At 53.4% G+C, this 22,433-nt stretch overlaps 8 protein-coding genes across 8 annotated transcripts; 4 read left to right on the top strand and 4 right to left on the bottom strand.

The window, feature by feature from the left end:
* Positions 1-398: 398 nt before the first annotated feature.
* LTS14_001515 (uncharacterized protein) lies at positions 399-1,787 on the bottom strand (the record flags this gene model as incomplete). The annotated part of the gene is made up of 1 exon (XM_064834224.1): positions 399-1,787. One exon carries the CDS (start codon positions 1,785-1,787, stop codon positions 399-401), a length of 1,389 nt encoding a protein of 462 aa, XP_064698088.1.
* A 1,124-nt stretch (positions 1,788-2,911) lies between these two features.
* LTS14_001516 (uncharacterized protein) lies at positions 2,912-4,236 on the top strand (the record flags this gene model as incomplete). The annotated part of the gene is made up of 2 exons (XM_064834225.1): positions 2,912-4,059; positions 4,119-4,236. The coding sequence occupies 2 exons, from the start codon at positions 2,912-2,914 to the stop codon at positions 4,234-4,236; spliced, it is 1,266 nt and encodes a 421-aa protein (XP_064698089.1).
* Positions 4,237-5,660: 1,424 nt separating this feature from the next.
* On the bottom strand, positions 5,661-6,630 carry BCP1 (Mss4p nuclear export; the record flags this gene model as incomplete). The annotated part of the gene is made up of 2 exons (XM_064834226.1): positions 5,661-6,479; positions 6,544-6,630. The coding sequence occupies 2 exons, from the start codon at positions 6,628-6,630 to the stop codon at positions 5,661-5,663; spliced, it is 906 nt and encodes a 301-aa protein (XP_064698090.1).
* Positions 6,631-7,007: 377 nt separating this feature from the next.
* RPO41 (DNA-directed RNA polymerase) lies at positions 7,008-11,528 on the top strand (the record flags this gene model as incomplete). Its single annotated transcript, XM_064834227.1, has 2 exons — positions 7,008-8,256; positions 8,308-11,528. 2 exons carry the CDS (start codon positions 7,008-7,010, stop codon positions 11,526-11,528), a joined length of 4,470 nt encoding a protein of 1,489 aa, XP_064698091.1.
* A 744-nt stretch (positions 11,529-12,272) lies between these two features.
* LTS14_001519 (uncharacterized protein) lies at positions 12,273-14,409 on the bottom strand (the record flags this gene model as incomplete). Its single annotated transcript, XM_064834228.1, has 2 exons — positions 12,273-12,811; positions 12,867-14,409. The coding sequence occupies 2 exons, from the start codon at positions 14,407-14,409 to the stop codon at positions 12,273-12,275; spliced, it is 2,082 nt and encodes a 693-aa protein (XP_064698092.1).
* Positions 14,410-15,396: 987 nt separating this feature from the next.
* On the bottom strand, positions 15,397-18,453 carry SUV3 (RNA helicase; the record flags this gene model as incomplete). The annotated part of the gene is made up of 2 exons (XM_064834229.1): positions 15,397-17,189; positions 17,220-18,453. 2 exons carry the CDS (start codon positions 18,451-18,453, stop codon positions 15,397-15,399), a joined length of 3,027 nt encoding a protein of 1,008 aa, XP_064698093.1.
* Positions 18,454-18,890: 437 nt separating this feature from the next.
* Positions 18,891-21,316, top strand: sec1 (syntaxin binding protein 1; the record flags this gene model as incomplete). The annotated part of the gene is made up of 6 exons (XM_064834230.1): positions 18,891-18,921; positions 18,973-19,010; positions 19,070-19,157; positions 19,215-19,361; positions 19,419-20,254; positions 20,306-21,316. 6 exons carry the CDS (start codon positions 18,891-18,893, stop codon positions 21,314-21,316), a joined length of 2,151 nt encoding a protein of 716 aa, XP_064698094.1.
* A 291-nt stretch (positions 21,317-21,607) lies between these two features.
* On the top strand, positions 21,608-22,360 carry LTS14_001522 (uncharacterized protein; the record flags this gene model as incomplete). The annotated part of the gene is given in 2 exon segments (XM_064834231.1): positions 21,608-22,275; positions 22,294-22,360. 2 exon segments carry the CDS (start codon positions 21,608-21,610, stop codon positions 22,358-22,360), a joined length of 735 nt encoding a protein of 244 aa, XP_064698095.1.
* Positions 22,361-22,433: the final 73 nt, after the last annotated feature.

Genomic DNA, 22,433 nt, shown 5'->3' on the forward strand with positions numbered 1-22,433 from the left:
GGGCAGGGTCTTTGGCGTGAGCATAGCAGTGTGACCAAACGCATCGACGGAATAGGTACGGCTCTTAGATCGGTGTATAAATACTTTCCTTGAGTTGCCGGGATGAACTATGGTGGCCTCAGCATAGATAGAATCGTGCGTTGAGACCTATAGGCGACATGGGACTGCAGAGCGGAGCGGTGGATGCCTGACGGATGGATAGCAAGAGGCTCTATAGCAGTCAATACCTGTGAAACGGCAGTGAATCTGACGAAAGAATCGTGGGAACGTTGCCAGTGATTTATACGACGCCACCTTTGAAGTCCTCAACCATGATCGCCCATTCCTCGGAAGTCAAGATGGTCTCTCTACTGTCAAACGCTCGTTGACTATTTGAGAAAGCAACCCTAGATCCACGACTAATTTGTCAGACATGCCAAGTACGCTTCCCAATCCTCGATTGTCCCTGTCTCGCCATCAGGTGTTGTGACAAAACTCTCGGCATCTCGTGCCATTCCAATCGCCTGGTAAAGCTGCCTCAGCTCAATGTCTGTCATCCTTTGTTTGGAAACCGTCGATGGTCCCAACAGCAAGCGGTGCAGATGCAGACGCCGTGCTGGCAGCGTGCGCTCCAACAGGAAAGGCATAAGGAATTCGGCTTTGCCTACTGTATCCATCGCTAGTAGCGTCAGCACCATTACCCGATCATCGTTCAATGGCATTTCGAGCGACACACTCGAGGCGATGGTAACATCGACCATGAGCAGCATCTCTTCCTGCCCCTGAGGCTCTGTACACAGCTCTTGCAAGCAAATGACCAGTACTTGGAGATAGAGCGTTGACAGCGGCAAGATGTAGTCAATCACAGTCCGATGGCTGCATATACCAAGGAGGCCAAAGGTCTTGTCCCGTGGCGCCAAGCACTGCTGCTCTACGAAAGCAATAATTGCGCGACTCATGGGTATCTTTTGGTATTGTGAGATGGTACCTGGAGGGGCATCGGTGTCTCGTTTCATCCGCTCGTACACAAATTGCCAGCATCTCTCGACATTCGATATGAATTCGTTGCCTTCAGAGAAAAGAGCCTTCACAGGCACAGCCACATTCAGAAAGGACAGATCCTGATCTTCTTGGGAGAGCTCCCCGAGGACAGCTTTGGTGAAGGACAAGCCAGAAATCTGCATGGTGCCGAAACGCATTTGCAGTCTACTCGGTAGCAAGAACTCCTGTACTGTCCAAACTCGTGTCCAATACTCGTGCTCACTCAGCTCCTGGGTCATGTACTCTCGGATCTCGCGCATCTCGTTTTCGTCAAGAAGACCATTTTCGACACCATCGAAGCACGAGCGTAATACTTCTGCATCCTCGATGACGGGATACACGTATGTGACCCGGTCAGTCCAAGGGTCCTTACTGCCGAACCACACCACTACTTCACGAGCACGACTGTAGATATCTCCCATCAACGCGATCTGACTGCTGCGCTCTGCAGCATCGTCCTGATTGATACAGAGGGCATCGATAAAGATACCCAGGTATTCTTTCGGCTTAGGCTCCTTGGCGATGTATGACAGATAATCAAACAATGACAACCGCACCAGAAATGGCTGGTTGTCGACTCGAATCATGTCTGAAGCAACAGCGGTGCCCCATACGTATGACAGAGCCTGATACTGGAGGTCCGTGTCAGCTAGTGAGGCAACGAATAATTGGCACTCGAGTATGCCGTCGTCACCTAGGCAGGCTTGTAGCAGGCGGAATTGCCGGCGACCGATGTCGAGAGGTGAGTAGATCCTAGTCCCGGTCATCTCATGTGCATGAAAAGGCGTAAGTCAATTTTGAGGTCTCTCGAAACGACGAGATGTCTGCCCGATGTGAAGAACGGCCACAGACCTCTAGGCCTCACAAGCATATAAAGAGTTCTTGATGGTTTTGTCGCTACAAGAGCATATTTTGTCAAATTTCTCAAAAGGACAGCCACTGTGGACTTGCGCGGTACGCGGGCGACTTGAGGGCCGTCCTTGACGCCGTAGGAGCAGGCGTGCGTTGTAGAAGGTGAACTGCGTAGGTCGAGCTTCAAAGTGGATGCTGAATGCAATCTTCCAGTTTCCATACTTGCTTAGCAAGCGGAATGCGAACACATGCCATCAACCCACATCTTCACACTGGGCTGCGTTTTGTTACAACGTAAGACTGTCGTTTCGCGTTCCTCGTATATATCGTCTGTGTGTGAGACAGGAGATCCACTTGCCGTCAAACTGTTGCACCAAGCACGTGATGACTGCTTCGCTAGGCCAACGGTCGGTCAATTTTCGCACGCGTCTGTCCAGCTCTATCCCTGTTACTGCAGCTCGCTTGGCAGTAATACCCAATCGAGTGACAATCCGTCAGCCGTGGAATCGGCAAGGAGGAGGACAAATGTGCGCAAAGGACCGTGCGAGCCAGTTTCCCAGTAGCTCGGAAATCCCAATCCTTTGCGGCCCAATGTGGCTTTTGTCAAGCCGTCGGAATCTGCATTCTCCGCAATCTCGCTGCGAATGCCGGGACTGTGGTCTGCGTGGGCGTTCGACCTGCTGCTTGCGGCGTTCGAGCGCTTGCAAGTTGGTCTCGTTGGAGGCGGCCGATGGCGTTGCTGAAGGTGAAGTACATACGGGTCAGAGCTGCAGGTGCTCGCTTCCGATCAGATGAAAGAGTGGTTCGAGAGGGTGTGGTCCAAAACTCTGGTTCTCCATACATCTAACGGACGCGGGCCGTACAGGTATTTTGGCTTCGGCTAAGCATGAGCTGGAACGCCTGATTGGCTTTTGGTCGATCGTCGTTCCGGCAAACCTCACCGTGAGCCGTCTGCTCGGTTCGAGCGAGGTAGCTGGGACTCTTGTTCCTTGCTGCTTCCTTCCTTCGACCGGGTCCTGGGAATTCGCCTCCGCCAACAATGATCAGACGGGTGTCGAAGATGGAAGACTCGAGCTGTGTGAAGGCAGGAAGTAGTGTTGGTGCTATGGAGCAGAAGAGAGATGTGTTGACTGATAGTGCGGACAATTTATCGCACGGTCTGGCATCCACAGCGGCGGTACCGAGTGAATCTGGAGGGATTGCGAAGACGACGAGTAGCACAGCGCATACTGCAGCTCTCCAAAAAGACGTTGAGATAGCTCCAGCTACACACTCGGGACTAAGTCTTCCACGCGACGACGACGACATTACGCCAGACGACGATGCGAACGGAGAGAACGAAGAGCCAATTCTGCCGACTGTTGTAGAGCATCTCGGCAGTGGCGGAGACAGGAAGAGAGCTCTGTTCTCGCGATATGGTCTTGCATACAAGCCTCGACGCAGTTCATTTGAGGAGCCCGCGGCTAAGATCAGACGTGTCGAGAAGCCTGTGCGCCTACGGACACATTGGACATGCCATGAATGTAATGGCCACTTCAGCAAGGAACGAAAGTGCAACGACTGTGGACATCGTCGCTGTGTCGACTGCACGAAGCAGCCTCCACAACGGGTGAAGGAGCTACTGGACCAGGCTAGGGTGTCGCGACACGAAGAACAGCTACGAGAGGATGGTCCTTCCTCGGCTGGAGGTGCGACCACGACCATCGAGGCGTCTGCCGCACTTCATGCATCTGGTGTCTCGGTTCTGCAACTACTAGAGACAGACGACAATAGCGACGATGGTGACCCGAAGGCCAACGACACCTACAACTGGATCATGCAAGCTCGACCTCGCCAAGGACATGACATCGTCCAGAAGAAGAAGACGCCATCCCGCCAGGAATGCGAAAAGCCAATTGCCTCAATCACTCCAAGGGAACGCGACTCATCCAATCATCAACGCTGCGGCGAGTGTTCTCAAGTATCATCAAAGCCTGGCAAGCAGATGGAAGCTGAGGACGATGAGGCGCTGAACCTCGACTTACCCGAAAATGAGGAGCCACGCATGGTGAAGACCGTACAACGTGTCTATCGCAAAGTACGACAACGCGTACGATACACATGCGAGCGATGTGAGGCCACGTTCCTCGAACGATCCCATTGCTCAACATGTGGACATCAGCGTTGTAAGGGCTGCGTTCGGATACCGTACGTCTTATTTCACCTCATTCCAGCGACTTGTGCATATGTGCTGACAGCCCTCGCAGTGCGAAGAAACCGCCCATAACACGAGATCCTGCACTGCTGCAAGCTTTGGCTGATCGACTGGCAAGCTATGAGTCCTTTGACCCTCGACAGCGACTTGCCACTGTCGCTGCGGTTTGAGTGGACTCTTGACCGACCTTCGCCTTTGCGGTTATTATTTAATCTTTTTCTTACGGATGTTGATGATACCCCATTGGGCATGTTTCTGGCGAGCCACCTGACAGCGCTGCATTTGGCGACGAGGGCGTGTTGTGCGATGTTATTCACTGGCGGTCGCTTCACTTACATCGCTGCAAAAGTGCTTAGATTCAGCAAACGACGAATACACGAATATCTCTACTTCTACTTTGTCTACATACTCTACCTGTAGCCCGACGATCGGAATTCGCCACATGATATACATCATTACCACCGTCATAACCCAACTCCCGTACCATGTTCTCGGGCCACAAGCCCAGCTGAACAACCACACACCATGCACACATCCCAAAAAGGTCACCGGTCGTGTGTCTCTGACAGCTCATCGCAAGGCGCTGCCCTACGCTTCACAAACACGACACGCCAAGCTGCTCATCGCAGCAGGGCGCGCCACCCAGTCGTAGAATTTTCAGCCTGCTGTCTCAGGTTTCCCACTGTTAAGGTGTCGCACTGCATGAGTACTGGGGGACTTGGTACAGCCCAGGTCGACGGCTCGGCTCCCTGCACTTTCTTTCCCTTCTCTGTGTTCTACCGGCCACGTGCTGTATCACTTTGAGGGCTTGACAACCGCCGCCGCTTTGCATCAAGCTGCAACTCGGCTGGCGGCACTGTATGCGAGGGCGAGACTTACCACACAGGTCTGTCGAGATTGCTTTATCATGTTCGCGCAGACTTTTCGCACAAAGCGTCTAGTAGTTTGTACAGAATGCTCCCTAGAAATCCGCCAATAATGTCTCACTAGCAGTAGAAGTACCCACCAAACTCGTGGCTTTAAGCTTCGGCACCAAGAAATTCGCTTCTAATACTATAGCGCAGAAGCTCGTATACCGCTCATGTACTAGACGCCCCTTCGGGATCATCAGCCTATGGTGCGGCCCGGCTGACAAGCCCGTTGCGCCGGATTCATGCGTGCTCGAGCCATGGAGTCCTTTGCTTCGGTTATTGCTGGGTGAGTTCGGATATGGCTTGCTTGCTTACGAAGAGTTTAAGAGACGATTACCGTTTGTAAAGCGTAGACGAGAGTCACTTATTGATGGTATTGGCTAGGAAGGAGAGCAAGGCCGGAGGTTTCCGGCCACCTGGACATCCCCTCGGACGAGAAGTCCAGCTGCGTTTCATCATCATTCAAAATTATTCGCTCTCTCGCGCCTCTTCGCTCTGCCAAGGAACTCATACATCACGGGATGTCGAAGACGAAAGTCAAGCTGCCCTCCTCTTCTGTCGTTGAGGCCGCTTGTCGGTGCTCAGTGAACACACCGTCTTGATACTCCCATCTGACCTTTCCGGCACGAGCCCCTGGCATGGAACGAAGTGCCGCTACAATACTATCAAAAACCTCCTCTGAATCACGACTCCCCACTCAAATATTCCTCCACCTCTCTCACCACCCCCTTGAACCTCCCCGCCTCAAGCAAAATCATCAGTCCCTGCGGCTTAACACCCATCTCCTGAAAAGCTCTCTTCGCATCGCTCGCGCCCTCGCCACCTTGTTTCGTATACTCGAAGTTGGCGAAGCCCATCGCAGCTTTCTGCAGAACCTCGTCTTCGGGATGGAAGTAGAAGACTTCTGCATCAGTAGATCCCTTGCCACCCTTCTTGGGTTTCTTCTTCTGCGGTCGATCATCCTTAACATCCATGTCTAGTTGTGAAGCAACCTCGATATATGTTCTGCTGAAGACGAGATAATGTGTGAAGGCGAATGGTTCACCCGACTTCGCGGCCGCGGCTATTTCGGAGTCGAGTTGTGTGTACAATGGCGGCACGATCTGATGTGGCATATTGATGAATCTCTCACCAAGAATCAATCCGACTTGTGCTTTCGAATCCGGGGCCAGGAGCTGTTGTAATTGCTTCAGCGTGTCGTGCGCCGCCGCAATCGAGATGAGGTATCGGATGAGTTGAGCCATGGCAGGCTTCTCGCGATAATGGCTCAAGTTCAGGACGGTCATGAAAGCGTAGGGATCGCTCATCTCGCCTTCCTCGTCGCCTTCGCATTTGACCGTCGAGCCGACGTGCGATTGTGAAAGAATCAAGTTTGTGAGTTCCGAGAGGTCAAGCAGGTCGTTGTCCACGTCGAAGAGTTGCCGGAGGAGGAGCTTGAGGCCGTGAAAGTCGACTTCTCCAGGGGTGCACCACTCGAAGTCTATGTCTAGGATTTCTGTTGACTGCGATAGATGTCAGTCTATTGCTTTGCGTAAGGGTACAATATCTGCAAGGATTCTTCCTTACATCGCCATCGCTATCCTCGTCGTCGTCGATATTCGTCCTGTCTTCTTTACGAGGCGGCTTTTCGCCACTAGCTTTTCTTTTGCTCATGTCGGTGGTATGTTGCTGGTGCTACCGTTTTGATCTCAATATGGCCAGTAGAGTTGCAATGCTGTACTTGTTACAGAACAACGCTTTTTGTCATATGCACGGTCCGGTCACTATTTCTCGAACTTTTTGGAACTGCTTCTAGTGGCCGGGACGGTCTGTTCTGTGGCGCGGGAAATATTCGGGCTGCGGGCATGACATTTGCTCGCGTGCATCAATCGCGACCAGGGACTTTTCAAGGAGGTCTTCATTCCTTCGAGCACGATCGTTACACACCTTCTATTTCTCATTGCGCTGTGTGTATGGTCGTACTGGAGCGTGGTATATGGACCGGATGACTTCCATATAATCAGCGACCTGTTGTAAGATCGATCACAGCAATGCTCGTTCGCTCTGCCGGCCGGAGACAAGGGCAGACGAATCGCATCCTCGCCTCTTCCTTTGCACAGCTCCAATTGCCATGGCTGGCGCCCGCGCAGCTCCGATGGAGTGCTTCCCAAGCACCAGCACTAGAACGCCCTTCCTCTCGACGCCGACAGATCGACGCACCCCGGTTGCAGCAAGTCAAGGCGCAGACTCGAGAACTTGCCACTGCGGCCGGTCAGATTGCTGTGACCGATGGTGCTGCATATCCACCACCAGCCTATCGGCTGACGCACAGCGCTCCCGGATTCAGAAACAGTGGCGATATCAATATACCTTGGGACCACTCACAAACGTTATCGGCGATACGGCCATACAAGAATCCGATAATCATCAATAGCACAACCCAGGATCCTGCCAAGATGATTAAGATCCAGCATGGTATTCAGGGCACTACCGCCGAGCTGCTACAGCACTTGTACACTAGTCTGCGAATAGGACGCTTCACCCGAGCAGAGCTAATTATCCAGCGCTTGTCGGAGCAGAGCACTCCTACTGCGCCCGAGCTCATACACGCACACACTGCGTACCTGGAAGAGATGCTAGGCGCGCTGGCATCACAGGCGGAGGGGTCGGAGGAGGCGAAGACAACACTGAAGGCTATGCAGGACTGGTTTCAGGTGGCGATTCGCGCAAAGGGTGTCGTCCCGGATGCTAAGATGCTGGTGGTCATGATCAGAGCAGCGATACGAGGTACGGATGGCACCGAGCGCGATCTTGCCATTCGCGAATACGTGGATGCTGCTGAGGCGATGGGCGAGGAGACGCTGGATAATGTGCTCTATTCGGAAGACTACGACGATAACGAGTTCTTCATCATGGGCGTGGCTTCCTCTGACCTCTACCAGGAGGAGGCGCAACCGGCTGAGCACGAGCAGCAAGTCACCGCAGAGCAGACCCAAGCACAGAGTATCATCAAAGAGCCGCCGCAGTACCACGCCCGAGACGACCTCGTCGGGCCAGATTACCTGCCACTAGTCATGTCGACAGAACAGAAAGGCACAGGGCTAGCAAACGTCAAGCGTGCTCTCGAGGACTTCATCAACATGCCACCACCTACCGCGGATCTCCCTTTGGAAACACAGCGAGAGCAGGCATATGAAAGACAGCGCACAATGGAAGAGACGTCTGTCGAGATCGCCATAGACAGATGGAAAGAAGCAGACGAGGATCTGCGACGAATGGGTATCAGCACAGCTATGCAGAGTAAGCCCATGGCAGCACTTATGTGGCAATGGTACTCAAGTCTCCTACCAGCCTTACAGACCGAGCTAAAAGAGGCGAAAAAGATGCCCGACACACAACAGCCCAACAGACTCCGCGACGACGACCGATATCACTATGGCCCTCTGCTGGAGCTTCTGCCGGCGGAGAAAGTCGCAGCGAGCACTATCCTGTTTGTCATCTCGAAAATCGCTCAAGGCAAGGATCGTGTAAGTGGGAGGTACGAGCCCGAGATGAAACTTAATTCTCTCACCACGGGCCTGGGCAGAGCAATGGAAGCCGAAGCCATAGCCGAAGCCTCCAAGCGCCGACTCAAGGAAGAGCAGAAGCAAGCCAAATCCTCAGCGGGCTCCAAAGGCCTCAGCCGTCGTATTCGCCAAAAGCTAGCAAGCAATCGACATACTCTCAACCGCTACGAGCGATCAAAACTGCTGGGCGCTTCGGAAGCTGGCCGCTTGACCTGGCCACTTGCGCCCAAAGTCAAGCTTGGCGCGATGCTGACCCAGAAACTTGTCGAGAAAGCACAGCTACCTGTGACCCGCGAACACCCACGGACCAAGGAGAAGATAACACAAATGCAACCCGCTTTCCTTCATCGGATCAAATATGTTGCGGGTAAGAAAATCGGCGTGGTGGTTCCTAATCCCGCTCTTCTCGATAAATTGCAGAGTGAGCCTCTGGGAGCTGTGCTTGCAAAACGTATGCCCATGGTCGTAGAACCCAAACCCTGGACAGGCTGGTCCCAAGGCGGCTACCTGCACTACCCAGCCCCGATCCTTCGACTAGGGGTGGGCGACAGGAGCGGAAAAGACTACTTCAACGCCGCAGATCGCAAACACGACCTTGAACAAGTCTACGCCGGGCTCACAGCCCTAGGTAAAGTCCCTTGGAAAGTGCACCCTGGTGTTCTAAAAGTCCAGATCGAGGCCTGGAATTCTGGCGAAGCGGTCGCGAATCTGGCGCCGCTAAATCCGGTCATACCACGGCCAGAAGAGCCCGCGGCGGATGCGGATCACGAAGAAAGGAGGAGATGGATGCAGGACGTCAAGGACACGAAGCATAGAAGGGATGGGTATCACAGTAAACGTTGTTTTCAGAATTTCCAGCTGGAGATCGCTCGGTCGGTCGTCAACGAGACCTTGTACTTCCCTCATAATCTCGACTTCCGCGGACGAGCATACCCGATACCACCTTATTTGAACCACATGGGCGCGGATAATGTACGGGGATTGTTAGTATTTGCAGAGGGCAAGCCGCTTGGTGAGGGTGGACTGAGGTGGTTGAAGATCCATCTTGCGACTGTAGCGGGACATGACAAGGCTAGTATGTCCGAGCGTGTGGCTTTCACGGAGAAGCATATGGAAGAGATCTATGATTCGGTGAGGAATCCGCTTGGGGGCGGGAGGTGGTGGTTGAAGTCGGAGGATGCGTGGCAGACGCTTGCGGCTTGTTTCGAACTGACTGCTGCATTGGACTCGGAGGACCCGACACAGTTTCTCTCTACCATTCCTGTTCAGCAAGATGGAACTTGTAATGGTCTTCAGCATTATGCTGCGCTAGGGGGTGATATGGTGGGTGCAAGGCAAGTGAACCTGGAACCTGGCGATCGGCCGGCGGACGTGTATACGGCTGTGATGCAAGCGGTCGCTGAGGAAGTGGCCAAGGATGCCGCGGCGGGGAATCTGATAGCGAAGAAGCTAGATGGGAGGTTGACGCGGAAGTGTGTCAAGCAGCCTGTCATGACTAATGTCTACGGTGTGACTTTCTACGGAGCCAAGGAGCAGGTCGCTAAGCAACTGGAGGTACTCTTTCCAGAGGTGAACAGGTACGATGAGGTCAACCTCGGCAGAATGTCCTTGTATGTGGCTACCAAGATCTTCAAAAGTCTGGGTGAGATGTTTTCGGGTGCGCAGGCTATCCAGCATTGGTTAGGGACTTGTGCGGACAGGATCGCGACGTGTCTGACCCCAGAACAAATCGACCAGCTCATCAAACCGCCACCGGAGCCCACCAACTTGGACCCGCCGAAACCACGGCGGATCACTCGAGCTGAAGAAGTCTCACTGAAGAAACAGGCCGAGGACATAGCCGCAGGCAGAAAACCCACCCCGTATCGTCCGCGACATGCACCCAAGCCCGATTCAGAATCCGCGCCTCGCCGCGAAGCCGGTAGTACATTATCTGATCGTGCGATGCGGGATGAATTGAAACCGCTCTTCAAATCCACCGTCGTCTGGACCACGCCGTTGAGGTTGCCGGTCGTGCAGCCGTATCGGAAAAGTAAGACGAATACCGTCCGCACGAGTTTCCAGAGTATTGCTCTCCAGGAGCCCCAAGTCTGGGATCCGGTGAGTAAGAGGAAGCAGTTGCAGGCTTTCCCGCCAAACTTCATTCATTCGCTAGATGCTACGCATATGCTTCTTTCAGCGCTGAAGTGTGATGAGGAGGGGATGACGTTCGCATCTATCCATGATAGTTTCTGGACCCACGCCTGCGACGTCGACCGGTTGTCTATTTTGCTCCGGGATGCGTTTGTGGAGATGCACAGTGAAGACATCATTGGTCGACTGAAGGAGGAGTTTGAGCTTCGGTATAAGGGATCCATGTACCTGGCCAACATCGCCGCCAAGTCTCCCGTTGGAGCCAAGATCACAGAGTGGAGACGGCAGAACGCGGCGTTAGGAGCGGGGAAGGCAGGGGAGCTGAAGCTGGAGAAGGAGAGGATGAGGTTGTTGCTGAGTGAGAGTGAGGAGGAACAGGCTTTGGGTAAGGCTATGCTGACGCCTGGAGCTATTGTTGATGCGGAGGCGGATAAGGCGAATCTGCTTGCGTCGAGCTCACTCAGGGGACAGAGTCTTGGGAATATGCCGGAAAATGTTGAGAGTGTAGAGTTCGAGGCTACGAACTCTGACGCAGATGCCCTGGGCGATCCTACTGAGGCTACGGACGATTCTGCTGCGCTCACCGAAGGCGTGGTCAGTGGGTCTGTCCTCGACACAGACGTTGAGGCTATGGCAGACCATGGCTCCGAGCTAGGCAAGAATGAAGACGTTGAGACCGGGGCTGAAACTGCGGAGACTGCGGCTCCAGATGTCAGTAATACCACGGCTGCTTCACCCATGCCGATGAAGAAGAAGAGTAGACAGACGCCAAGGAAAACGCATGTTTGGCTGCCCATGACGTTTCCTGAGGTGCCGGAGAAGGGAGAGTTCGATGTTAGGCGGTTGAAGGCTAGTCAGTATTTCTTCCACTGAGGTGCCGTGGAAGAAAGCGCGGTGATAAGAATCCGTGGTTGCTGGTGGGATGTTTGAGGGAGGATTTGTGATTCTGCGATCCTTGTCTGCGATTAGCGATGGTGTCTGGGGCTTGTGCGTTTTGTCCGTGGTGAGAGCAGATGTGCTGTTGTACGAATACCAATACTGCTGAGGAGCCACGTGAAGCAATCGGGGTCGTCGTACTCTCGACTTTCTGTAAAGATATGTGTGAGATATGCTATACTATACATGAACCACGTTATTATGGCCTCTTCTATGTTCATCGGAGTTGTCAGGCCATGGCCCAGGGCGTGATCATCCTCGGCTTGCAGAGGGCCCCGTACTTACACCGACTCCTGGAAAGTGTATAGACCTATGGCCTGTCCAAATCGACAAGACGCCCTCAGGGATAGACGCTAGTAAACTTTGGAAATGACATAGATGTGAGCAACAGTCGCGAGTCAACCTCACTTCTTATGGGCGAGTGAGAGAAGAAACAGCATCCCACAGAGTCACTTTTTACTACGGACCACTTCGCCGCTGCACCGCTGCCTTGGCATCATGGAAACATTATACATGTCCATGTCCATAACATTGGGATGCACCACTATCTTGGGCCAAAAATCCAGGATTTATCACCTGGCGTCACAACAGGTGAAGTCTTTGTAGAGGGAACATGGAGCATCTTAGCAAAACGATAATGTTCGTGATGACTTCTTAGTGGGCTAGTGAGACCACACAGTATCACTTTGCACGAAGCAATGGATCTTCAGCACACTCATCCATCGTCCAAGCTGTCTTACCATCAATTCGGACCTTCTTCCTGAATTCATAGAGCTTGTCCAGGCTCTCGGCGTGGACTGTAGCCGAAGCCTTGGGGCTATCGAGCTCGCCCAGTATGTCCAGGAACCTGCTGCCACACACGTAGCTCATCGCCACACCTAGAGTGTCTGGATGACGTGGAAGTTCAATCTCGGACCGGCGGTAGACGACCAACACGAGTACTACAATCAGCATAAGAGCCAAAATTGCCAGACTCATGCCGACTGAAATAATCAGTTGCTGCCAGACCTCCGCAGGCGCGAACGGTACCCCACTTATTACGACACTCAGACCTTCTGCCAGTAGTGTCATAAGGGTCAGACTGGCGACCACGTAGTAGCCGTGGCGTACTGTATAGATCGTGGAAAAGACCGGAGTTAGGTGCGACTGGAAGTACAGTGTGCTTCGAGCAGGAGCTGGGCCGTTCGCAAGCCGCTGATACGGAGCCATAGTCATCATTTCTGTAACGGTACATGTCAGCTTCAGTATATGCTGTCAATGGATGTCCCCACTTACTCTGTTCTTCCGATCGCCACCTTGTGGCGAGGACTGTCGCCGATGTGGTCAGGATCAGACGTGGGCCGAACGTGTTGCTGCTGAAGAAGCGATTGAAGCCATCGTCCTGACCGTCGAGACAGTAGGCAAGCACGACGGCGAACGTCCCAATTGTGAAGATGGCGACTATCCATTCTCCACCGTACTTATGCCAGTGCGACTTAGCATTCACAGGCTTGTCTGACGGTCCCATTAAAGGCTCGTCGGCTTTTGACAGGCTGCTTTCGCCATACGTTTGCATCGGAAGGACACCGTAATGGCGATCGCGAAAAGAGTCCTGCCAGGAGCTCAATGAATACCGATGGCCCTCCAAAGCAGACATCATCTTTTTCTTGCTGGCATCGGCCGGCAAATTCTGTAGCTCTGCGAGTAAAGACGGGTGACGCATCAACGACGCCACGGCAGCGATGGAGCTAGGATCTCTAGCAACTCCAGTCTGCTTCCGATATGTGACCAAAACGGCGACGATGAGCACTAGCGCTGCCAGACTAACGATGCCCTGCAAGACGCGGATTACGGGTATATTCATGGTTATTCGCGGAGGGCAAGGATTGTTCTTATCGTTACTCGGCTGTGAGCAACCCCAGTTGGTGTCAGGGTGGATACTTTCGGCGGCCAGTCCAGGTAAAAGAGTTGTAAGAGTCTGTGTAAGTGCCACAGCAGCCAGAATCCATCTCTTCCGCCTGAGAGCAATCAGTGGAGTGAATACAGTGCGAGCTTGATACAGCTCAAAGAAGGCTGAATTGGCCAGTGAACCTCGACTGCCGTATAATTGTTGGAAAGGCTCAATCAAGCAGAACCCATGGTAGATTGCCGTCCACAACATGCGGTAGATCATGGCGATCAAGACCGGCAGATATGTCCCCACAAATATCTGAGTCCCGTTCCAGTGCCACTGTCCAGTGGCGTCATCGTTCTTAGGATTGGGCCCATCAGTATGTAGGTACGACCCAGCCGGAGGTGCACCTACTGTCTCCGACGCTGTGACGCTTGTGGAAGACTTTGTAGCAATCTGGCTGCCTGCCGAGCCCAAGTATGCGGTACCGACAGTAGTCGACGGTTCCGGCTCCGAATGTAACGAGTAAGCTGAACTTGGCCTACTCGTCGTGGTCGTATTGGATGCTGCGAACGCTGTTCTTGCCCGATAACCGACTCGGACTTCTGTGAGTGACGTGGCTTGCTTCTGTGCAATCGACGGCGAAGCATGTGTTGATACTGACGTGGTTGAGCTCGTTGTTGTAAGACTGTGGGCGGTAGTGATTATCCCTGGCAGTGTGTGTGAAATATATTCCAGGACAGCTATGAGGCCTAAGGTAATAATCAACAAGCAGATCAGTGTCCACGACCGAATTATATGTGGCCTCCAGCTAAGCTGTGAGCGTTGTTTGTAACTCGGTATCTTGTCGTCGCGAACACTGGCCACTGCCTCCAGCTTGCGTGGGATTTGCTGAGCTGGAGACAATGAAGGCGATGCGTCATTTCGCCGCCATGACGTGAACGACATCCGGGCACAAGAAGTTTTGCGGACACGTAGTCCTGTAATGTCGAGGAGAGTGCGGTCTCTTTGCGTGTTGTAGGTTCGTGGTCGGTCCCGCGTTCTTGGCGATATCCCGTCTTCATAGACTGTTGGTTGCGATATCACTTGACTTGAGTTGCCATTCGTGTCAAGCAGTCATGGATCTCGCGTTACTGCTGCAAGTCTTATCTCCAGGTCACCATATAAATGCAAAGCAACGGACCTCAGAATGACCCTTAGATCAATGAAACGTGAAGGGAAATATAAGCGATCAATGGACTTATGAAACACCTAGCTCAGGGCCGCCAAGCAGAGGAAGGCACCGCATCCAGATCTGGTAGATGTACTGCAGCCACAAAAAGTATGCATTCTGGTCGACGAAGACACTCAACCACGGCTATTTAGAGCAACTGGTACAGTGGCCGAGGCATATCAGAGCTGAGGCGCAGTGGAAAGGCTGGTGTCGATGTGGCCGCAGCAAGGCTGGCCAACCAGGACCTGTAATCTCTGCCGTGTGGCTGCATGAAAAAGCTGAGTCCAAGCAGTATCATAGGTCCAGGTTGTCAACCCGTCGGGAGGCCATTATTGGAAGACGTGCTTGATGGGTCCGAGCGATACATGCGCCGGAGGATGACATGGTAGATATTGCCAAGCGTTAAGTCATTGCAACGTGGAGAAAGACGAGTAGTGGAGGAAGAAAGTCGGAAGGAGATCGAGGCTTGTGTTGACTCTGCCAAGAAAGCTAGTTTACCATGTCACCTAATGAAACACACCATGAAAGAGAGGTTTGTGTAGGCAGGCTTTTAAATGTTGTTATGCACCGGCAGGCTATGCTACGGCGCCTTGCTGAGCACTATAGCACCAAACCGTAGTGGTCTAATAGATCGGGCGAGGAGAAGAAAATCATTGTGGGCAAGCTTATTCTTATTTACTTCTACGCCTACACACATGTATATCCAACACTGTTCGCCTATGCTACAAAGACGAAGACGCATGGGCTGGTCGTCGAGCTTGACTTTCTGATCTTTCAGCGTTGACATTAAGCCCGAGATGCTTGGGCAGCGTTCTTGTGCTGAATGCTGACGCCGGCTCGGACGTAGACTGTTCCTGCCGGTTCATTGGACCTTCCCCAGGCTGTGGCGAGGTACCTTGACTCTTGGTCACAGCCGGTGTCTCTTCCTCGCTGTCGTTCATCTTAGTCTCGGGCGTGAACTGAGCCTCGGCCTCTTTGCCACCTTCGAGCTCAGTGACTGCCTTTTCCTGGACAAGCACATCTTCCGAAGAGGGCCTTTCCACGCTCGAGGTTTCAGTTTCACCCTCACGAGCAGCTTGAGTGGCAGTGTCCTCTCCTTCAGCATGAGCGGCTGCCATCGGGTTATCAGTGGACTCGTTCACACTCTGGTCCATCCTTTTGGTCTGCTGTGCTCGCCACTGCGCAAAGCTAGAAGCAGCAGCCGGATCCACGACCATGATGTCCTGCTCAGCCGGATCACCGAGCTCAAGGTCTTCGGCGCCGGTGAAGTGATCACCACCCGCCAACATCGAACCCCGCTCAGGGTTACCCACCTCCGCAGTATCAACAGCCAAAGAAGCTTCGTCCTTAGCCCCAGATTCAGAACCCCGGACAGCAGCGCCCTCATCCTCCACAGCCATCCGCGCACCTTCCTCCATCCGACCAACTTCCTCAGCCGCCCTCTCCATCTCCCTCAAAACCATCTTCTCCCTCTTCGCCGCATTCTTCCTCCTCTGCTGCTCCGAAAAGGAGAACTGCGCCAAAACTTGCTCAATCTTCTCCTCCACCAACCCCTTAACATGCATAGCCAGAGCTCTCGTCGAGAAGATGCCCGCAAAACGATAACTTAACCAAAGATAAGTCACGATTCCCTTATGCAGCCGCTCCAATTCGCGAAGGTACTCTCTGCTAGCGCTCGGCTCCAGCTCCAAAATCTCGAGGGGAAGTTCTTCGATATCGACGATCGAACCACCGGACTGTTCAGCGATACAGCGCGCAAAGGCCGGCATGAGATTCTTCCACATTTCGTCTCCCCTGCTGCACGGGGAGGAGCATATGACGTTTCGGTCACCGACGGTCAAGCCCTGGATCGGCTCGATGAGGTCGGCGATCCAAAGCTGTTCTTTCAAGCCACAGAGGTGGAAGCGGGAGTGCATTTGACTCAGCTCATGGAGTCGGATGAGGATGTATGAGAAGGGTGTTCCGGGCGGGAAGTAGGAGGCGAAACGCACGAGGACGGAGCTGGGAGGGAAGATACCTGCGGTGCGGATGGGTTCTGGTTCGGAGGCCATGGCGGCGGCGACGATGGGGTAGTCGAAGGGCTCGATTGTTGTTACTAGGCCGATGTTTTCGTTCTTGTCTTCTTTCTGGTGCTCTGAGGCGGGAGGAGGAAGGGCTTCAACGGGTGAATCGCCTTTGGCGGCCGCGAGATCCTGGTTTGCTGTAGGTGTGGCGGCGTTGAAAGCAGCTGTTCTATATCGACCTGCTCGACCGGCAATCTGCTTGATGTCTGCTACACCGAGTGTTCGTCTTGCAGTCCCGTCAAACTTGGACGAGCTCTCGAAGATGATGCGTTTGATTGCTAGATTCAGACCCATGCCCACAGCATCAGAGGCGACCAGGTAATCATAGTCGTTGTCTGGGTCGTTGAAGAGACGAGCTTGTTGCGCACGGGTCTCAGGTGGGAGCGAGCCATAGACTATGGCTACTTTCTTGCCGGTCTGTTGTTCGATTTGTTTCCGCAAAGCGTGGATGCCTATTACAGAGAAGGAGACGATGCAGTCACCTTTGCGGAGGCGGCGGAGGTCGCCTTCTAGACTTGTGTCTGCGACTTTCAGAGGTGAGAGGCGCTCGTAGCGGTGGATCTCCAGTTTATCGCCCACACTGGCGCAGAGCTCGGTGATGAGTTGTACAGTACGCTCTTCGCCACAGAGATGAACCTCTTTTGCCTTGACACCCATGAGCGCCTGTGTCCATGCCCAACCACGTTCGTTGTTGCCGATCATCTGAATCTCGTCGATGACTGCCACGTCTAGACTCTTATTCAGAGGCATCATCTCGACTGTACAAGCAGCTAGCTCCGATTCACTCAGGTTCACCCCAACGGCTGCAGAACGACGTTCTTCGCCCGTGATGAGCGAGCAGGATCGACCTTTCGCGTTCATACGGGAGTAGACCTCGTGGGCCAGTAGACGGAGCGGACCAGCGTAGACACCTTTCTCTGCCTTCTCCAGCCGCTGTAGGGCATGGTATGTCTTGCCCGAATTCGTGGGTCCAACATGCAGATGCACAGTCCGATGAAGAGCTCGCGTTGCAGGAAACCACTCAGCCGGATATCGCAGATCTGCCAACGCCATCTGGTTCTTGATGTCGCTTGGCGTGAATCGCGAGCCCGTAACGTGGGCATAGAAGGCATATTTGATCTTGTCATCTAACCCATTGTTTCCTCGTGTGCGAAAGGCTTCCCTCAAATCTTGCCGTAGAGTATTCGCCCCTTCATTCTTGGCTGCCCCGATCCACGGCACATTGCCATCGCTTTCACTCAAGATATCTCGTCGAAACTTGGCCCAGATCTTCTTGAAGGTTTCCGCTTTGCCTCCCTCGCTCTCGTCTTCCTCCCGCAGGTGTTCGAGCAAGGGTGCATCTTCCAATGTACCCTTCAGCTCATCCATACGCTTATGCAACGCGTCCATGAAGTTCGGATCTCCCTGGCCTCTGCCAGACGTCTTGGACATGAATTTGCCATTTTCGAAATGGAAGCCAACATCAGTTAATCTTTTGACCTTGCCGTCACCCCTGTATCCATTCGAAGCATGGTCATCGTTCCTACCAGGCCGTCGGGTCTGCACATCTCGTTTTGCATCGATTCGTCGGAACGCTGGCTTCGACCTTTCGGGTTCGTTGAATCGAAAGGTCTTGTTCGCGGTGGAAGATTTGAGGCGGCGAGCTTGGAGAGCAAGTTGTTGGGTGCGGAAGGCGCAGTAGATGCAGCGTCCGGTATGGCGTTGGGTGGGCAGCATAACAATGTCTACGAAGAGAATGACCGAGTAGCGAGTGGCACTTAAACGATGCATATGCCATCTTTAGACAATGATTATTTGCGGCGACAGTGCGGCACCTCCGATCATGATCAATCAATGGCTACGTCAAATCTCAGCCACGGAATTGATTGACGGACCCCGAGACGATTGATAGGGTTCGTGCCATCGGATCCCACCTCGTGCCAGGCGGAGTGAAGGTGGGTTGTGGGACAATCGATGTCATGCTCATGCCTCATGCATCATACCATCTTTATGTTCACGTGCTCCAAACATCTGCTTGATCTTGCGATATCCGTCCTTCTGACAGTACCTTGTGCAATGGCAGCTCGTGCATAGCCACGTCATGTAACACCCCATTGTGTTGCCTCGACCACCATCGCCGAGCGGTCCTCGAAGCGAATCCGGGCTGCGCGACAATGGTATCCATGATAGATGCCCAGCGCGATGGTGAGTCTTGCCATGCTACTGAAGGCATAACAACATACTAACAATGGCCAGTCATCCTCAATACCCTACGACACATCACCCGCGACGACGTAAGAGCGACACATCTCCATACAATGTCTAATATCTCACACACTGACCGCCGATCCAGTGGAAAGTCCTCGTGGTCGATCCCGATTCGAAACGTCTGGTCGACAATGTCATAGATCAGGATGAGATCTTGAATCTCAATATCACAAGTACGTTCGTACCCTCAATCTAGTCAGATCCGTGCAACGCGCCCTGACTTACTGTAGACATTGAGCAGATCACGGATCGAAGACCTGCGAATAAAGACGTCGATGCCATATACCTTCTCACACCACACCCATGGATCGTCGACTGTCTCATGGCCGACTTTGACAAGCGAAAATACAGGCGGGCGCACCTAGTATGGACATCATGTAAGAGATGTAGTATGCACGCACGCATTTGATCCTGGCACTAATGTGTTACGGCAGTACTGCACCCAACCCTCCGAGACCGGATAGACAAGTCGCAGGTCGCACGTGAGCAGATAGCACTGTTCAAAGTGCTCAATGTCGAGTTCTACCCGCGAGAGTCACATCTGGTCACCTTCCGGGACCCATGGAGTTTCCCCATCCTCTTCCACCCTGGCTGTAATCATCTGGTCCGACAACACATGGAAGACATCGCACAGAAGATCGTTGGCGTGTGCGTGGCGTTGGGCGAGTATCCGACAATCCGCTACTATCGACCACGGGAGAAGCGGCATGAGGCAAGCATACTCTGCTCTCACCTCGCACGTTTTGTGCAAGACGAGCTCGACCTCTACGCCAAATTCCACGAGGACTTTCCACCATCAACGACACGGCCGCGAGGCGCGCTCTTCATCACTGACCGCTCTATGGACTTGTTCGCCCCCTTTGTCCACGAATTCACCTACCAAGCCATGGCCCATGACCTTCTACCCATAAAAGAAGGCGACAAGATCTCCTACCGTACAGTCCTGAACGAAGGTCTACGAGATCAACAAGAAAAAGATCTCGAGATCACAGAAAAGGACAAGATCTGGACAGACAACCGCCACCGCCACATGTCTGACACCATCGAGAAGTTCACGGCGGACTTCGATCGCTTCATCAAGGCCAACCCGAACTTTACACGAGAAAGTGAAGGTGGTGCGAATAGTTTGAATGCCATCAAGGACATGTTGGCTGGACTGCCGCAATTCCAGAGTCAGAAGGAGGCTTACGCACTGCATCTTGGCATGGCGCAGGAGAGTATGAATATGTTTCAGAAGCGGAAGTTGGGCGATCTTGCCGCGATAGAACAGGTTTGTGCAATTATAGTGTGACGCGAAAGGATCTTGCTGACCCCGGCGTAGGTCCTGGCCACGGGCATTGACCAAGACGGCCAGAAACCTAAAGCTCTTGCAGATCAAGTCATTCGCATGCTGGACGAGGCTGATGTTGAGATGCTCGATCGACTACGCCTCCTGATCCTCTACATCCTTCATCGCGATGGTATCCTCGGTGGTGACATGCAGAAACTTCATGCTTTTGCTAACCTGCCACCGCACGATCAACAAATCATCCAAAATCTTGCGTTACTCGGAGCAAGAATAGACCGCCAGCTGAGCGAGAAGAAACGACCACCTGCCGACCCTCTCTTCCTTACGAAACCTCCGCCCATGAATCCACCGGAGACGTATGCGCTGTCCCGTTTCGAGCCAGCACTACAAAGTATGCTCGAAGCACACGCAAACAACACCCTCGACCAACAAATCTTTGCTTACACCAAGCCGCCTCTCGATCAAGGCAACGACGCTCAGCTCATGTCCACAGCCTCTCTGCGCAGCGCAAAACCCACCTGGGCCAAGACCCGCGGCACCAATGTCGGAAGCGAGAACCGTCAACGCGTCATCGTCTTCATGGCTGGTGGTGCAACGTTCAGCGAGAGCAGAGTCTGCTACGAAGTCGCTCGCATAACGGGAAGGGAGGCGGTGCTCGTGACATCACACATGCTGACCCCCGAACTCTTCGTCCGACAAGTCTCTGACCTCTCAACCGACCGAAGACGTCTGGCAATCCCGGCCGATATGCCTAAATCCCAGGCCCCAGCTCATCTCTTCGAGCCCGAACCACAACCTAAACCGGTCGCGCCGCCGCCACAGCAGCCGCAGGGCGCGAGGCCGCAACCAACATCGCAAGCTGCACCGTCAAGAGCTCCAGCGGCTGCGCCGGCTCCGCCTACAGCGCAGATGGGCAGGATTAATCTGAGTGGCGGGAGCAATGGCGCGCCTGTGCAGGCGAATAGTTCGGCCAAGTTGACCAAGGATCCGCCGAAGGAGAAGGAGAAGAAGAGGCATTTCGGGTTTGGAAAGAAGAAGGATTAGATGTTCAGAGGGCGGACGACGTGTAGGAACGTAGCGACTTGAGTGATCAAGATGAGTTGCCTTATGTTGTAGTACGAATGAAGTGAAACAGATTCTTCAGCATTCACTTACTCCACTACTGTCCGCTGATGAGTCAGCTGGACTCGACGATTCGGGTTTGTGCTGACCATACTAGGCAGCTACGAACGCTTTATAAAACACCTCATCTCTCACTCAGATATATTGTAGGACATATCCGTTGTTGCTACTCATTGGACTCACTCAGACACTTACGGTACCACTCATCACAGCATGGCAACCGCTGCGACCACTGTGTTCGTCATGCCAGAACTGCTGGAAATTATCCTCCTTTTGCTGTTCCTAGCACAACGTCGCCCACACATTCCGATCAGTCCAGACTCGGCTCCTGGCCGTACAGCCCACAAGCACGCTCTACTGCGTTGCCAACTCGTCAACCGTACCTTCAAAGCGACAACCGACGCATCCCCGAAATTGCAGGAGGTGCTTTTCTTTCGTGGGAAACGCTCGCCCGCTCCTCCTCCCACAAATTTCGGGGCCCGTCACTCAGAGAACGTCAACCAGCTGTTCTTCGACCGATCCCGTCCGCTCAGGATCAACTCCTCGGGCGGCACTATCGACCTGCGCTTGAAGTCGACAGCGAGGCCCGAAGCTATCGTCGAGATCCGCCACAAGCGTAAGAAGGTGAATCGGAGTGACAAGCCCACCCCTATCGACGGTAGTTGGAGGTTTATGCTGCTCGTTCATCCGCTGAAGATCCCTGTGGCTATCGTGTGGATCAGTGATGGATGGTCTTTGAGGTGCAAGTATCTGTCCGGGAGGCTGGAGTACGAGCACGGGGTCAAATTGGGAGAGGTCGTCGATCATTGCTTGGAGTGGGAGCGGCAGGACACGACCAGAGGGCAAATCAGGTTGAGTGAGTTGAGGAAAATTCCGGCAATGTGAGTCGTCGACTGCAGTCATCATCATCAAGACCCACCCAGTGATGCATGCGGACCCTGCGAATTGGACCTTCCAGGCAAGTGATACCTCTGTGGCTCGTGCGTGTCAAGGGTCGTTTGACGAGAAGCGCTGTTACCCCTTTTTGATAAACAAACGA

Source organism: Recurvomyces mirabilis (assembly GCF_035927965.1).
Source record: "Recurvomyces mirabilis strain CCFEE 5264 chromosome Unknown scaffold_3, whole genome shotgun sequence".
Classification (NCBI taxonomy): Eukaryota; Fungi; Ascomycota; class Dothideomycetes; order Mycosphaerellales; family Teratosphaeriaceae; genus Recurvomyces; species Recurvomyces mirabilis.